The sequence below is a fragment of the Drosophila obscura genome, unplaced genomic scaffold, assembly GCF_018151105.1.
Source record: "Drosophila obscura isolate BZ-5 IFL unplaced genomic scaffold, ASM1815110v1 contig_4, whole genome shotgun sequence".
Taxonomy (NCBI): domain Eukaryota; kingdom Metazoa; phylum Arthropoda; class Insecta; order Diptera; family Drosophilidae; genus Drosophila; species Drosophila obscura.
Genome location: NW_024542828.1, coordinates 7,665,933 through 7,680,885, shown reverse-complemented (window position 1 = coordinate 7,680,885; position 14,953 = coordinate 7,665,933). Strand labels below are relative to the sequence as shown.

Here is a 14,953-nt window from a genome sequence, read left to right as displayed (position 1 = left end):
GCTGCGCAGCATTTGTGGCGCCACAAATCGAGACTTTTTGGACCAAGCGACAAAGCTACAAAAGCAGAGGCAGAGGCTGCGGCTGCCGATTGCCAACTGCCGACTGCCGACTGAGGTCCTTGCAAGGCTACAAAAACAATACGCACATCAGTATGAATTCTGTGAATATCTATGCAGGACAGCACGGAGCGAACACAGCCAGACTGCAGCAGTTTTGGTGAAATTCAGTGAAAGTCTGCCTCTCAAAAAGAACAAATCCAGCGCAAATATTGCAAATATTTTCAATATATTTTTGGAACAATATTCGCAGTGAAAAATTAAAATTTTTTGGTGCAGTTTAAATTTATTTTGGTTCATTTTGCCGGACGAACAACAATCAGCTGCATGGGCGCAGCTGGCTTCATCTTTGTGGCAAACGGGAGTTTCCAGCTCCCAGTTCCCGTCAGAGCAGTTGATTCTTTCAGGTTTCTGAGCGGATGAGGACCGGCCGTCTGCGCCGACGTCAAAATCAGCAGCAGCAGCAGCAACAGCAGCAGCAACAGCAGCAGCAGCAACAGCAGCAGCGGCAACAGCAGCGGCAACAGCAGCGGCAGGCAGTGGCTGTATCTTCCCCGAGACTTGGAGACTTTTAAACGCTTTTAGCTCATGTGCTAAAACACAAAAAAAAAAAAAACAAAAAATACTCGCTCTTCTCGGTGTCGCGTCGCTCGGAACTACGTCAGAGCTACGTCGTCCGGAGGAGACTCCAGAGATTGTAGAGGCAACAGAACAGCACAGCACAGAGCAGAGCTGAACAGCCAAAAAGGTAAACAAAAACCTGTGCGCGTGTTGTGTATCAATACCCGTAAAAGACCGGCCCGGCCGCCGTCAAGGCCTTCTTCTACGACAGAAGGCGGCGTGTGACGTCATGGCGCGCTGCTCACGCCCACAACTGGCACCCATGCTCTCGGCCATGTGGCAGCACTGCAAGCTACTCTGCCTGCTGGTCGTGTTTCTGCTGCTCTGCGAAACAGTCCATTGCAATCCGGACGCCAAGCGGCTCTATGACGATCTGCTGAGCAACTATAATCGCCTCATTCGACCCGTCAGCAATAACACGGACACGGTGCTGGTCAAGCTGGGTCTGCGGCTGTCGCAACTCATCGATTTGGTGAGTACATTAATATCCAAGCGGGATGATGGGGTGGGTCGAATAAATTAATGCAATTGCTGAAAGTTGGGGCACTGGCATTGACAGAATTTTTAATTAATTCCCACACCCCAAAGTATTGGAGAAGCCATGGGGCATCGATGCGCTACATTTGCGCTGCCAGCAACAGCAACAGCAAAAACAAAACAAAAAGTTGCCAGCAACTTTCCACGGATCGTAAATAAAATATGCTAAGCAATAAACAGCAACAAATGAGGCGAGTCCGGGTCTGGCCAAAGCGGATCTATGAGGGGTTCTAATGACACTCTCAAGTTGTCCCAAGCTGAAGCTGAGTGCTGAGCGTTGAGGGGTTTCCTTTTTCCCCATTTAAGTTGAATATTTCAATGCTGAACATCTCAGCTTTATTCCTGTCAGCACTGGTTACTGGCTGCCCCACCAGATAAATTATCCGCATTTCTCAAACTTGAAGCAGCAACTGGGACACAGTGAGTAGTAGATTTTGATAACATTTTCTTGGAACATTTCATTACACGGAATACTCGGTATACGTATACTGAAACTGAAGCATAATGTTGTCTGCGCTCGCTTTAAGTTTCCTCCTGCGAAGCCATTTGTCAGGGACTGCAATTCCGGCTGCATGGCAGCCAATGGGTGGTGTGCTGTGCGGTGCGGTGTGGCAACCGAGCCACCAAAAGGCTTAAAAGGTAATAAAACAAGCCAAAAAGGGAAACGAAAGCGTAAGCTGACAGCAAAAAGCACATTAGCCGGGTACGAGACGAGATGCCATGCAGAAGAAGTGCAAATGATATAGAGAACTGCCACGGCGCACAAAAAAAAAAAAAAATGAAATAAAAATAAAATGCAAATCCCCCTTGATGCATGACTGGGCCTTAGCCCCTGACGACTACTACTCTTATTTATTTTTATACCCGTACTCAAAAAAGAGTTAAGATTTTTGGTAAAAGTGGATGTGTGTAACGCAGAGAAGGAAACGTTTCCGACCCCATAAAGTATATATAGTCTTTTTTTTTTTTTTAATTCTAAAAAATTATAAGCTCAAAAATGTATATACTGACTCAGTACGGGTATAAGTAGAGTCGCGTCCCCAGAAGCGACTCACACGTTCCTTCTCGTTATTTTTGGCTTGTGGTATATACATAGAGCATGAGAATGTTTGGTTTTCATTTTGCAGAATCTGAAAGATCAAATTCTAACGACGAACGTCTGGCTGGAGCATGAATGGCAGGATCATAAATTCAAATGGGATCCCTCCGAATATGGCGGAGTTACCGAGCTTTATGTGCCCTCCGAGCACATCTGGCTACCCGACATTGTTCTCTACAATAAGTGAGTCTGCCCCCGAAATCCATGCACATGTATTTTCCTGCTACTTTGCGCCAACCTTTGTTGCCAGTGCCGATGGGGAGTATGTGGTAACCACCATGACCAAGGCCATACTCCATTACACGGGCAAAGTGGTGTGGACACCGCCTGCCATTTTCAAATCCAGCTGCGAGATTGATGTCCGCTACTTTCCGTTCGATCAGCAGACCTGCTTTATGAAATTCGGCTCCTGGACCTATGATGGTGATCAGGTAAGTGATGATGGCCCATGGCCCATGCTACTATCCTACTGCTGCTGCTGCTCCTCCTTCTGCTGCGTGCCACTCGACATGCTCTGCTACTAGATAAATGGGCGTGGCTGGCGATTTATGGGCAACCATTTATCTAGGGAGGCAGAGCCCAAAGACTTACAAGCCTAAGATGCCGTGAGAACATCGAAAAGGCGTCGGCGGTGGCGGTGGCGGTGGCGGCGGCGGCGGGGGCGTCTCTCTTCAGATTAAAATGTGAGAAATTGTAAAAGTGTAATTGAAACTTGTCTAACCGTCACACACACACACATAAATTTACTAAGAGTGAGCGAGCAAGTCACAAGAGCAAGAGCTCTCCCTCTGCTCTCCGCTCTCTCTCTCTCTCTGAACTGTGTGTCGCTGTCATAAAAATGCGCGGCCATAAATTAAGCCAAAGTGCGACTCTCAGCTACTTCCACTTCCGCTGACCCTGCGGACCTGAGTCCACGTTCACACACAATACCCAAGGCAGTCGCCTTCTTGGCCACGCTGGCGAAGCGTAGAGCAGCGAAGCGAAGCGTTTGTCAACGCATTTAAATTTTCGCTACTCTTTTAACGACTGCACTTGAGCCTGGCAAGGCAAGGAACGTTGACTTGCCAACGGGAATGAAGTTGTCACGCCCGTTGGCTTTAAGAGCCTTTGACGCTGTAACGCTGTTAGGGCGATGGGTTTGGCGATGGCCGATGGCCGATGGCGATTTTAACGGCTCCATCAACGATTCAACGGTTATTTCTCATATTGCAGATCGATTTGAAGCACATCAGCCAGAAGAACGACAAGGACAACAAAGTGGAGATTGGCATTGATTTGCGCGAGTATTATCCCAGTGTCGAGTGGGACATATTGGGCGTGCCAGCGGAGCGGCATGAGAAATATTATCCGTGCTGTGCCGAACCGTATCCGGGTGAGTTTTGTGGAGTTTAAAGCTTACAATCGCCGACAATCAAATTACGCGAAAGCTCTACCCAAACTCATCCCACACAATTTTTTTCCCTCCCTCCACCCACCCCCCAAAAAAATCTCCATCTTCCTTTTATTTTGTTCTGCTGCCGCTGCTGCCGCTGCTGGAATATCGCTTGTTGGACTGTTCCAGATATCTTCTTCAACATTACACTGAGGCGAAAGACTCTGTTCTACACGGTTAATCTGATCATTCCGTGCGTGGGCATCTCCTACCTGTCGGTGCTCGTTTTCTATCTGCCCGCGGACTCTGGCGAAAAGATTGCGCTCTGCATCAGCATTCTGCTCTCACAGACCATGTTCTTCCTGCTCATATCCGAGATTATACCCTCAACGTCGCTGGCCCTGCCGCTGCTGGGAAAGTACCTACTCTTCACCATGTTGCTGGTGGGGCTGAGCGTCGTCATTACCATCATTATACTCAATATACACTATCGGAAGCCGAGCACCCACAAGATGCGGCCCTGGATACGCTCGTTCTTCATCAAGCGGCTGCCCAAGTTTCTGCTGATGCGTGTCCCCAAGGATTTGCTGCGTGATCTGGCCGCTAATAAGATCAATTACGGCCTGAAGTTCAGCAAGTCGAAGTTCGGCCAGGCCCTGATGGATGAGATGCAAATGAACTCGGGCGGCTCCAGTCCGGACTCCATTCGGCGCATGCAAGGCCGTGTCGGGGTGGGGGGATGCACTGGCATGCATGTTACCACGGCCACCAACAGGTAAGATATCTTATCCCATCAGACAATCCATGTGCGAGGGCTGCTCGCAAGAAGCTTGGCCACAGGCCGAAAGGCTTACAGATGTTCCTCTCGGTCAGCCCTCGCAGCCTGTCCTGCACCTTATGACAGTGGGCGGACATGTGGTCTCACGTTTACAGATTCAGCGGCCTGGTGGGCGCTTTGGGTGGCGGCCTCAGCACATTGAGCGGCTACAACGGCCTGCCATCGGTGCTGTCCGGCCTGGACGACTCTTTGAGCGATGTGGCGGCACGCAAAAAGTATCCTTTCGAGCTGGAGAAGGCCATCCACAACGTCATGTTCATACAGCATCACATGCAGCGGCAGGACGAGTTCAATGCGGTGAGTCTGGTAGAAGCAGCAGCAACAGCAGCAGCAGCAGCAGCTGATTGAATTTTTAATTGGAAATTCCGTTTGTCGGTCGCAGGCTCCAGAATCCAGGCACAGGCTCTGCCCGATGCTGGATGCTGGAGCCGGAGAAAGAAAAACCGCAAAAATCGCTTTTCCCTGTCTCTGATGCTTGGCAGGGACTAGCTTTATTTTGTCGACTTATTTAAGCTTTTCTCATATTTGCACTTTAAGAGCGCTCGGCTCGGTTCGGTTCGGCACGGCACGGCAAATCCACTTTTAATTGCTTTTGTTCAATTGACTGGCAATTGGCGCAGCAGCCATCCCGTAGCCAGTGGCCAGTGGCCAGCCTCCGGTAGGTAGCCCTCATCTCATGCAACATTCCCCACTTCATCTGTGGGGGCGGCGGGAGCGAGCTTAGCCAAACGTTTCAATCAAACAACCCGAAAATGTTCTTTGTTGTGCGCCCCATAGGGCTTTTCACTGTCTTTTTTTTGTTGTTGGCTCCTTTGCTTTGGTCTGCTTTTTTCCCCCCCATTTTTGCTCGACTCCACTTCGATTTTGCCTTGTGATTGATAACCGAACTGATGCCGGGCATAAGTAGATTAAGAACCAAGTGCCTAATGAAAGCCAATCGCTCAAAGTGCGGGCTCAAAGCTCAATTAGCTGCCATATTTCATTCGCTTTCGTTCGACTGACTAAAGTGTGTTTCTTTTTTTTTTCAATTTACCATTTTGCAGGAGGATCAGGATTGGGGCTTTGTGGCCATGGTCATGGATCGGCTCTTTCTGTGGCTCTTCATGATCGCGTCGCTGGTGGGCACATTTGTGATCCTGGGCGAGGCACCCTCGCTGTACGACGACACCAAGGCCATTGATGTCCAGCTGTCGGATGTTGCCAAGCAAATCTACAATCTAACCGAGAAGAAGAATTAAATTCATAAATGAAACTGAATCTAAATCCTAACCCTAAGTTGATTTCGTAGCTTAATGTTTTCAAATTAAAATTAATATACAAGCAAAATACAAATAAAATAAAAAACAAAATTTGTTGGCCCCAAAGCAGCCAAGCAAAATGCTAAAATGCAAAACGAGTTCTGCCAGAAAATTGTTCGCTTTGCGGGGCATGCCGGGCACGGCACTCTAGAGCTAAACTTATTACAAGAAAAATGCTGTGGAAAATGCTCGTACGAAGGAGGTTGGGATGCCAACTAGCAGTGCAGTTTCCCCCCTCCTATTCCATCCCATAGCATCATCCTTCACTCTCTCGATGGCTGTCAAAACTATTTGCCAAGCATGTGTGTAGCCAACAGCCAACAGCAAACAGCCAGCTGCTGGCATGGCTACGCCTGGCCTTTTATTTGATAACTGGAAAATTAACCTTTTGAAAATGCTGCAAAATGCGCAAGCAACGGATGCCAGCTCATGTGGAAGATGGCATCGTTTGGGCCAGGAGAACGAGCACATGGAAAGTCGTGCATATACATATACTTATGTACCCATATATATATATACATATGTACGAATATTTATGCTTGTTGATAATGAAAAGTGGATGAGTATATTGCTGGTTGACTTATTAAAATATTAAAAACCAAAAGCTCTGTTCAGAGCAGTGCTAAAAATCTGCCCCAGCCCCCGAAATAATATTTCACTTTTATTCGTTCTCGGAAAATTGCACTGGCATCCATTCTGGTTGACTGCCTCGAACCCCTTAAAGTATGCGGCAATCAAAAAATGTCTGCAAAACTATTTGCTACAACTGCAAAACTATTTCTATACAAATGTCACAATTTTCTTTTTCATTTTGTTCTGCTTGTACTTACATACATACATATGTATATGTGTTTGTATATAGTATACATATATGCGTGTATATATTTCCTTCTTTTTGTATGCTTGCTGTTTGTGAATGTCATTCAAATTGATGGGGAACAGAGTGGCAGGCCAGCCACAGCTCCAGCTTCCAGCTTCGGCTCCAGTCCCCCTCATTTTCCACCATTCCATGCCAGAGGCTGTCAATGTCAGTTTGCGCAAAGCAATTGCAATTTCTTACTGGCACGAGTATGCTGTACATACAACAAAACGAATGGAGCGCCCGGGTCATAGATGAGAGTGAGTAACGGGTAACGGGTAGCGGGTCTGCAGCTCAACAAGTCTCTCCTACGCCGCTCTTCAGGAGGTGGAACCTCCATCCGATGGCGTGTACCGTGTGTGCATTTATTTTGCATACATTTTCCTCCTATCGAGAATCACTTTACGCACGCACCCGCTACCCATTCACTGTGCCAATATGGCTGGCACAGTGACTGCCTCACTCACTGACTGACTTGATGACTGACTGACTTTCGCAGCATGTCGCTTACTGTATGGCACTGGGACTGCGATTGTTCGCCTGCGAGTGTGCATCATTTTCGCTACTTCCCGTCTACTTTTCACAGTTCAACGAGCCGCTGCTGACGCTCTTCTTTGTGTCGTTCTCCCTTTTTTTTATTTTCTTAGCTTCAATTTAAATTCATATTATTTGTGCTTCACATATGTATGAAAAATACAGCACAAAAAGGTGCCAAGGGAAAAGCAGAAAAACGTACGCATCAGCAGCAGAGATAAACAATGAGAAAGTTGGATTTAAAAGCCCAACGAATGCCCTACACCGGAATAGACCAGGCTCACAATGGAACAACAGCCCAGGGCAGCGAAAATAGACCAGGAAACTACACCAAAAATAATTATCGACTCCAAGTCAAGTCAAAATATTTCATTTACATGCAATAATAAATATCATAGATACAAATTATACCAAAATAACACAAAATAAAATATTTCTCAACATGAAACTCCATCAAAAATGTAGATTTTACGTAAACTAATGCAATCAGAATGTTGCACCACACAGAAATACATGAATGAACATTTCTATGAATAGAATTCGTCCAAAATATATGCATTCAAATCCTTCAGCATGGTACATATTTTTCCATAATTTCCTCCTGCTGTTGATGTTAGATAGATGGATAGAAAAGCAGTCGTCCCCCCTTTTTTCATTTAATTACATCATCAATACTTTGGAGTGAGACATATGGACAAAAGCCAGTGGGGAGAGCTCCGAGTGGCACGAGTTTTCATAACTTTACCAACTCTGCTTTCCAGTGCAGCCAAATGTGTGCCGCAAACCAAGCATACCGCTGCCACGCCACCATTCTGCGCTGGACACCCTACAATTTGTGAACAGAAAAAAAAAACCATTTCCCAGCGCTGCAGAATTTTTTATATACATATTTTCGATATGTATTTTTTAAGATTTTATTTGTACTATTTCTGCAGCTGGAGTTTTTTTCCCGGCCCCGGTGTGTTTTTGAGTTGTTACATTTTCCTTTTGTCCGTTCGCGTATAATTCATTGCATACTTTTTGGCATGCAATTCCATTTCCCGCTGACAGCAGAGTTTTGCAATTCGTTTGATAAACCATTTATTTATATCGTTTGACAAATTCAATTTGATTGCAGAATGCAGAAAGCATTGCGGGCACTGGGGGGGTGTGGGGGGTCCGTGGTGCATTACATATGTATGCAAGTGCACTGCTATTTTTCACACTTTTAATGCAATTGCTGCAACGGTCAGGCCATGTACAGCATGGCAGCTTAGTCTGTGTCTGTCTCTGTCTCTGCCTCTGCTTCACTTTAATATAATTAACGTTAACGGAGTGGCAGCCTTTTAGGTTGCAATGGGAACGCGCCCCTTTTGGGGGCCGTGCTCTAAACGATTAGAGCCGCATGTCACTTGTCCCATCTTATCGCAAAAACAATTTGTCGTCGCTTGTGGCTGGTGCCTTGCGGCACAAGTCTGCTATCTGCTGACAGCATTTTCCGTCTTTGGTGGCAAATTTTTCAAAACGATTTATAAAAGTCGGTGGTGCAGCAGCAGCAGCAGCAGTAGTTATAGTTGTAGTTGCCCCAAGAATGAAGCAGTGAGGGGGAACTAAACTGAACACACACACAAACTCAATTCGTTGACATGTGAAAACTTTCGTATTCATTTATTTATGAATTGTTCGCTCGTAAAGTTGTTGCTGCTGCTGCTCTTACAGCACAGCACAGGACAGGACATAGACACACACACACGTATGCACAGATCACATCCAATTAGCATATTAAATTAAATAAATATTAAACTAACTGCCACAGGCCCTGCCCACCCCCAACCAACCAAGAGGAACCTCAAGTACACACACACACACACACCCGAACATTATGTATACGACTTGCAGTCGTCCAACGTTGTCAATACTTAAAGTGATCAACCCCTACATGTAAACCACACAGACACAAGCACCCACCCACACACAAACACACACATACACATACCCTGGCTAAACTGTCATGCAGTTAGTCATTCACTCATCAAACAATCCATCCCCTCCGCCCCCCCACTAACCCAAAGTCCCTATGGATAATATGCCAGCGGCTTTTACGAGTCCTGTGCCCGGTCGTCTGCTGCTGCTGCTCCTCCTCCTGCTGCTGCTGCTGCTGCTGGTCTGCTCATAATTTATGCCACTCATCTTAATAATTTTGGGCGCAGAACTTCAACTACGAGTACATGTAGGAGGAGCAGCAGCAGCAGAAGGAGCAGCAGCAGGAGGAGGAGGAGGAGCAGCAGCAGGAGGAGCAGCAGCAGGAAAAGCAGAAGCTGAGGCAGCCCAAATATTTTAAACATTTACTCAGCCAACATAAAAGCTTTGGTTGAGTGGGGGATGAGCAGGGCGACTCTGTATGTAGCTGCTGATGAGCAGAGCTGAGTGACCCTTAGAACTAGTTCCAATCGCATTTGCATTATTATTTTACGCTCATAATTTCCATCATTCCTATTTCTTTACATATAGACTGGCACAAGGTATAGTCTTAAACCTAACATTAATTTATATCCTGGTTTAGTTCCTGCCCTCCTGCAATCAAGTTCTTCAACCCTGGGATTATGTTACCTTTGCCTGGGCATGTTTCATCAGCATCATCACCCAGCATCTTGTACATTTATAAATACACAGACACAGACACCCCACACCCACCTCCATGTGCCGTTCTGCTGTTTGTTTTAGTGCCAATGTAGCATAGTTTTATGCATATCCAAGTAGTCCTATGTGCAACGTCTTTGTTGTGGCATAGCTCCGTGTGGCTGGTGTTCTTTGGTGGCAAGTTTTGCGTCACATCCCGGAGACTGGCTCTGAGGCAAAATGTACTTTATGTTCATGCTCCCCCGCCTCTCCCCAGGCCCCAAAACGGTAAGCATATTTGACTCTATATGTATCAAATGGAGATGCTTAGCAGTGCACGAGTGTGCGAGTGGCACAGAGACGTAGACTACGAAGGATACTAAGACAAAAATTGATTATGAAATTGAGTCCCCATTTAATTTGGAGCAATGTTTTCCGACTCTTACTCTGGAGATTCCCCCATATCCCCATATCCCCTTGCGATGACTCTGACTGTAGCACTCACTCGCCCCACACATTACTCATTCATGTTGGACATCCACTTGAAAATTGACTTATGTGGCGTGTTAAGAGGGTGGAGCGGGGCGGGGCAGACACCCATGGAGCGGATGGCTGCTGTCTGCTTCAATTCCCGCTATGTTGCCAGCTTTCTTGCGTCAATGTGCATTACGATTTGTGGCCCAGAACAGTCTCCAAGTGTCGAAGCAGCAGAAGTTCCGCGTTCTTCTTTGTCTGCTGAGGGAAACTTTTACGTAGATAGTTCAAGTGCTTAAGCTTGGCGAATGACTTCAGGTGTCATTAAAAAGACACTTGGAGCCATTAGAACTACAACTGACCCCCCTAACCACCCACCCACTAACACACACACACTCTGAATGCAGCAAGCGTCACAGCGAACAGCCTTCAAAGGTCGCCCGTGGCAGCACTCTGCCCAAATCCAATTAACTTGAGCTGCAGCCAACACCCACACACCCACCCACCCAGCCACCCAGCCAGCCAGCTGCATGCCCCGCATGGATGCTGCAACGAAGCCTGTAGGGCATTTTTCGGGATAACTAAGAAACTGCAACTACAACCTGCACACAGATCGGGGCCAGGCCAGACCAGACCATACCAGACCCCGCATGGAAATCCCTTTTTGCACTGCACTCTCTCGTCTCCGGCGGCAAACGTCGTCTTGTTTGCACTGCAGATATTATAAACATTTTTCGAGCTTTTGCATATTTTAAGGCGTTGCTGCCATTACTCAAGTGAGGCCAAAATGACTTAGGTGACAGCGGCAACAGCACGCAGCACCCAGCACCCAGCACCAGTAACAAGAGAGCTGCACAATGGAGCATTACAAATATCCTTTTGAAGCAGCTGCCTGCTGCTGCTGCTGCTGCTGGGGCCAATGTCGCATAATAAAGCGTGAGGCATTCTTCATTCAGGGATGCACAGCCCACCCGATGTCTCCTGCTCAAGCTCCAGACAAAAGCGCACCATAGTTTGCGGCACTGAACTGAATGAGTGACTGGCACAACCAGGAGGAGCAGTGAAGCAGCAGCAGCCAAAGCCGGGAATGGGTGGAGTGTCCACTGCAAACTGGGTCATGTTTACAATTAACTTTTTGGCCCTCAATGCTGCTGCATCGCCCACGCCGCACTCTCACACCACTGTGAGTCCAGTGGCAGTGCCACTTCCATTTGCAGCCACAACCGCAGCCTGTGCCTCTGCCTCAGCACCAGAATCATCCTCATCCAGCATGCATAAAGGACTTACAGTCCGCTCACAGTCCGCGCGCTGGCTTAGCGTGTTTTCCGTTTGCCCTGGCTAATGGCTTATGACCCACAAAAAAAATATACAGAGCAAAGCAGAGCGCTGGGAGAAATATGTACGCGTATATATGTAAATGGGTATGTATGTATATACTTGAATGATTTTTGCATTCACCAGATCACCGCAAAAGTTCGCCTTTTTTTTCTTTTTTTTTGGCTGGTTCATCCCGGAGCCTGAGTGAGAGAAAGAGTAATGAGAAATTCTTAGCCTTCTTGAAGCTTTATTATTAATTGGTAATTTTCATTTGTAATGAGCCTCAGCTGCGGTTCACTGCGATCCTGCATAATGCAGTCGCTTAAACAATTGGCCTGATTAAAATATCCTTGACGGCTAAGGCCCCAAAAACCTCGAACCTCGAACCGGCGGCTAACCACAAAGCTGTCAGCGTCGATTTTAATATGCCTAATTAATAGCACAACACACAAAGGATATTTTACATAATGCACTCGAAACTGCATTAGGCGGCATGAAGTGGGTGGTCCCGAGTACTTGGAGCAGAAGGACAGAGTAGAGGAAAGCCTCAAAATGGCAATCGACTAGCAGAACTTTACTTAATCTATTTAATTGTATTTAACATCTGATAAATCTAAGCAAAGTCTAAATATATTTAACGCTGCCTATTCCGTAAATTTATTATATTTTAAAACAGTTTTAAGCCTTAGCTGATCACTTGATGTTCTTACAAATTTAAATTTCCATTTCCTCTTCGATAATCTATATTGATTATCCCTCTAACTGCTCAATGGATTTGCCTAATGACCAGCAATAAATACCAGTCCCCCCGCTGACACGATCCCACACAACAATTCCAGCCCCAAAAATTCAATGCATAATTTCAAAGCGTTTGCTTTGCACCTTTTGTGTGTGTTCGCTTTCCCCTTTATGCTTACTTTGGATTGGACTCGGTTGAGTTGGGTTTTGACTTGATGTTTTGTGGCGTTGGTTTGGGTTTTGGGTTGGGTGCGGGTGCGGGTGCGGGCAGCCAGGCTTGAAATTATGCTTCCTGTAATTTGACATGCAGACAAAACCATTTAACACCCCGATGACTGCATTGTTCTGACTGGCTCGCCCAAGCCAGATTCTTGCATGGAATATTTAAGTCCTGCCGAATGGCATAATAAACAACGAGTTGCAAATGCAAGCCACCTCCACGGCTGACTGCATTGGTGATTAAAAACACATTAGTGCTCAATACTTTTTGCCCCCATTGCTGGCTGAACTTGGCAATGGCACATACAACCAAAATTTAATGGGTTTTTGTGCATGCATTTGCCTGGCATGGGTTGGGGGGCTTGGCTGGGCTTTAAGGGCTCCTCGCTCGTACTCGTATTTTGCACTTCTTCTAATTAACTTTTATTACACTTTATTGTTGCGTAGCTGCAAAAACCGTTTTCATATTTTAATTATGTTTAAGTGTCATGATTTTTAATTGTAAATTATGGGATACAAACCGACTATGGCGACAACGACGAGAGCAACAAGCAGAGCAGAGCAGAGCACAGCAGAGGAGCGCAATGATATCAAGAGACTGGAAACATAGCGCCATGTGCAAGGCGCTGCTGGTCAGTGACTAAAGCAGGGGCGTCGCCTAGAATAGGCAAGAGGATTGGCACCAGATAAAGCAGTAAGCAGTATTCTTCTCCTTAATGATTTCATAAATTCGGCTCTTCCTGTGATTCCCAACAACTGGTAGAAGAATTCATGTCTGTCTCCTAGTGACGACGCCACTGCATCTCGTTGGTTTCTAACCACAGAACAATATTCAAACCTCAAACCCAAAATCCAAAAAAAACCAAGCCAACGAACGTCAGGACAGGACGCCGCAAGCCTCATCCCTCAACCCTCATCATGGACCGCGACCATGCCCCTGCCCCTGCCCCTGCCCCTGTCCCTACCCCTGTCCCTACCCCTGTCCCTACCCCTGTCCCTACCCCTGTCCCTACCACTGTCCCTACCCACTCTTACCCATGCCATAATTATGCGCTTGAGTGCTTGATTATGATGGCGCTTGGCTGACAACGATGATTACGTAGCCGCTCTGTTGTTTGTTCATTAATAAGTGCAACAAAAACGCGTCGCCCCCATCCTGCTTCCTCCTCCACTCACAGTCTGACTACTGCCTGTGTGTCTGTGTGTGTTTACCGCAGAACACACACACACACACCACACCACACACATGTACCCTGCATAGTTCCTACTCACATCAGAATTTTGCAGTTGTTATGCCCTTTTATGCGGGACTTGTCACTTACACGCAAAATTTAGCAAAAGCTCCTGCGATAGCGAGGTGTTGTCGTTGTCGTTGTCGTTGGCGTTGTTCTCGTCTCAACCGGGCATTTGTGTTGTGTGAGTGTCAGCAGCTCGGTGTGTTTGTGTGTGTGTAAGCGGGTCTCTTTGTCGCACAATTCAGTCGCGCTCAAATTGCATATTTTGCAGCTTGATAGCTCATTACGCTGACACTTGATTGTTGCACGTACCTAAGCATAGAAGCTGAGGCAGCAACAGCAGCAACAGCAGCCACAGCAGCAGCAGCTACAGCATCCCCTTGGAGATGACAGGAGATAGCTGCAGCTGCAGTGTTTTTCACATTATAGAAATACAATTTAATTCACGATCATTCGAACAGATGAAAATGTTTCCCTAGTTCACTTCACTTCGCTTCGAATCACATTTATTTTGTTAAAAATTATTTAAATTAATAAAATTAAATTTAATTCTTTTACCATAATGCTTTCCTGTTTGGTTGTTTATTTTTTTATATTTATGTGGGGGAATTTCGATCACGTGGCTTCCCTGGCTTCCTGTGAACTGTTTGATAGAGACCTACTCTTGGCCATCTCTATGAATGCCACGCCTGAACCCATTAGACAATTTGAGCGCTTAAGTGTTATTATTTACACACACACACACACACACTGAGATACGCACGCTCACGTACACACAGGATACTCGCTCTAGCGATGACAACAACCTTTTTGGGGAAACTTTTCCTGCATTGGCAACGACATTAAAAATCCATTTAGCGAGGCGCTCACTGCAACGAAATCGACAACAACAACAACGAGGACGACTCGTCGGCAGGAAGACGAACAAGAGCTCATCATCATGGCTGGGGCCAAAAGACAACGTTGGCCACCAACGCAGCCCAAGCAGCACCACCAGCAGCCACCCAGCCACCCACAATCCCCTCGCTAATAACCCGTTGAGTGTCTGTCGACATTGCTCTTGTCATGCAAGACAACGTTGAGTTTATTGAGTTAGTGGCACGAAAAGAAATCTGTTAACCAAAGTGAATGCGGTGAACTAGCAAATTGTCGCCGAC

General features: G+C 46.5%; 1 protein-coding gene across 2 annotated transcripts; it reads left to right on the top strand.

Annotated features, from left to right (window-relative positions):
* The first annotated feature begins 169 nt into the window (after nucleotides 1-169).
* Nucleotides 170-5,886, top strand: LOC111066406 (acetylcholine receptor subunit alpha-like 2). Of its 2 annotated transcripts, XM_022354980.2 has the most exons (8): nucleotides 170-805; nucleotides 873-1,150; nucleotides 2,343-2,497; nucleotides 2,565-2,745; nucleotides 3,527-3,686; nucleotides 3,876-4,461; nucleotides 4,620-4,821; nucleotides 5,568-5,886. In XM_022354980.2, the coding sequence occupies exons 2-8, from the start codon at nucleotides 908-910 to the stop codon at nucleotides 5,760-5,762; spliced, it is 1,722 nt and encodes a 573-aa protein (XP_022210672.1). In that variant the 5' UTR covers nucleotides 170-805; nucleotides 873-907; the 3' UTR covers nucleotides 5,763-5,886. The 2 variants fall into 2 exon arrangements, with proteins under 2 accessions (XP_022210672.1, XP_022210681.1); XM_022354989.2 differs by having other exon boundaries at nucleotides 170-1,150.
* Nucleotides 5,887-14,953: the final 9,067 nt, after the last annotated feature.